Source organism: Trachurus japonicus, chromosome 23 (genome assembly GCF_045865225.1).
Source record: "Trachurus japonicus isolate A0001 chromosome 23, Traja_1.0".
In the NCBI taxonomy this organism is placed as follows: Eukaryota; Metazoa; Chordata; class Actinopteri; order Carangiformes; family Carangidae; genus Trachurus; species Trachurus japonicus.
Window position 1 is genome coordinate 23,180,636 of NC_140929.1, and position 2,632 is coordinate 23,183,267.

Below are 2,632 nucleotides of genomic sequence, written 5' to 3' on the forward strand. Positions count from 1 at the left end.
CCTGTTTTGGCCTACGTGGTAAACTGAGGTAGATAAACAGTTTCCCTCTATATCCTATGTCATCTGACTTACAGTATCTGGCATTTGACACACTGGTTTAGGCAGCATCATCAGACCATTTGTCCATGGTTATAACAGATCTGATGATATTCCCACCAGTTGCAGCTGCTGTATATAGCATGCTATAGTAACATAGCATGGTATCAACATCTCAACATCTTTGTTTTACTCCAGCCAACCTATACTGTCTGTATATTTTTTTTTAAACTTCATATTAGATTGGATTCACAATACTACATTAGAAGATACATCAAAGGAAATCATGGAATTGATGAAGTGAAATAAAAGCAACTGCTTCCATTTCTGAGCTTGACTCTAAACGACTGTACAATTACAAAGTACAAAATATAACACTATATGGAGGAAAAACACAATTAAGACAATACTTTTATTTATTTATTATTTATTTATTTATTTTGCTGATATAATTCACCCCTAAAAAAGAAAAGAAAAAAATGCTAATTAACAGTTTTCAGTCAGTGAGGAAGGGAGAGTGTGTTTAGATGACACCTCCCAGGTTGGTTTCTCTGTCTGGCTCTGGTCAGTCTCTTCAGGTTCAGTGTTCATCACATCAGGATCTTCCTTGTTGGGTAACCAACGGGAGAAGTCGATGTCTTGGAGAAGCTGCTGCGTCTCTGTGGGTTTTTTGGTGTCTTTGAATGAGAGCTGAGTCTGGAACAGAGCTGTCAGCTCTTCCACTCTTTTCTGCTCAAACTGGGCTCTCCAGGCAGCATATGGCTGCCAAGCATCAGTCAGATCTGCCAGAGCTTTCTGGAGGGCTTCGATCTCCACCCTGAGGTGATACTCCAGGAGCAGGTACTGTGACATCCTGTCAGCATGAGCTCTGGTCTGATCTAGAAGCTTTTCCTCAAGTGTCTCAGCCTGCTGCCTGGCACTGAAGATTTCAGCTTCATACCTCTTGGTGACATCTTGGCATGAAGCCCACAGGTTCTGCAGCTGCTGTTGAAGAGACCGGTTCTTGTGTTTCTCTGCCTGGAGCTCAGCCACCAGGTTCTTCTGGCTCTTAATGTGAGCCGCCTGCTGCTCCTCATAGTTTTTCTGAAGGGCTTTCTTCTCTTCTTTAATGGTGTCTTGTGCGTTAATGGTAGCGGCGACATCCTCATACTTCTCTTTGAGGTCATGGTGTGAAGCCCACAGTTTATGCAGCTCTGTATGGAGAGCTGTGCTCTTGTTTGTCTCTGCCTGGAGCTCAACCATGATGTTCTCTTGGCTCTTTGAGTGTGTCAGTTTCAGCTCCTCAAGTTCTTTTTGGATCTTCATATTTTCTTCCTTGATGTTATAGTTGTCATTGTATTCCTGCAGTTGTTCTTGGAGAACTGTGCTCTTCTTTCTTTCAGCCTCTAGTTCAGTCATGAAGAGTTCCTGGCTGTTTGAATTTGCTCCCTGCAGCTCTTCATAGTTTTGTTGAAGTTTCATTTTCTCTTCTTTGATGTTGAAGAGTTCAGCCTCGTACCTCTGGATGACTTCATGGCCTGAAGCCCACAGGTTCTGAAGCTGTCCTTGGAGAGCTGCGTTCTTGTCTATCTCCTGCTGGAGCTCAGCTTTGAGCTTCTCTTGGCTGCTCTGATGAGCCACATCACAGTCCTTTTGGATTCTTGTCTTTTCTTCTTCAATCTTGTTCTGCAGCTGAGCGGCAGTGGAGATTTCAGCTTCATACCTTATGGTGTTCTCTTGGCATGAAGCCTGAAGATTGTCCAGCTGTTGTTGAAGAGCTGCGTTCTTTTCTTTCTCTGCCTGGAGCTCAGCTTTGAGCTTCTCCTGGCTGGTCTGATGAGCCACTTCCAGCCCCTCGTAGTCTTTCTGGATTTTCATTTTTTCTTCCTCAATATTCTTAAGCTGAGTGGCAGTGGAGGTTTCAGCTTCATACCTCTTGGTGACCTCTTGGTATGAAGCCTGTAGATTGTCCAGCTGTTCTTGAAGACCTGCGTTCTTGCCTTTTTCTTCCTTGAGCTCAGCCTCAAACCTGTCCTGATTGGCTAAATAAAGCGCGTGTAGATCTTCATACTCCTGTTGGAGTTCCATCAGCTCTCCTTCGGCCTGCAGTTTTGTTTTGTCCAACTCATGGGAGAGTTGGATCTTGCAGGCTTGTTCCCTGCTCAACAGGTCCTTCAGCGCAGAGATCTCCTGCTGAAGCTGTTGGACATCTGTGCAGTGCTCCTGGCTTTGACTTGAGGAGCTTTCCTCGATTTTGAAATTAAAATTCGGCAACGCCATCGTTTTGATATTGCGATGATACTGTAAATACAGTAAAAGTGCACAAATATAAACTTTTCAACTTGTCTCTGAACAGATGTCTGTGCCAGTAATTAGTGAACTGTGTTATTACAACCGTTTGTCAACTTCAAGAAGTTATGTCATAAGGCAGAGAACTGATGACATCACAGTGATGATAAATGACGAAGCTTCAGAATTGAAGTTGGCTGAGGTTGATTACCTTGATCCGGAACATTCCATTCCCTGTGTGTTTCCACATGTCATTCAAATGTACAGAAACGTTTACATTTTATATATATTTTATTTGTACATATTTGGATTATTTTGTATATGTCGT

At 43.0% G+C, this 2,632-nt stretch overlaps 1 protein-coding gene across 1 annotated transcript; it reads right to left on the reverse strand.

The window, feature by feature from the left end:
• Nucleotides 1–522: 522 nt before the first annotated feature.
• On the reverse strand, nucleotides 523–2,429 carry LOC146962966 (uncharacterized). Its single transcript, XM_085769964.1, has one exon. The coding sequence runs from the start codon at nucleotides 2,293–2,295 to the stop codon at nucleotides 523–525; it is 1,773 nt and encodes a 590-aa protein (XP_085626090.1). The 5' UTR covers nucleotides 2,296–2,429.
• Nucleotides 2,430–2,632: the final 203 nt, after the last annotated feature.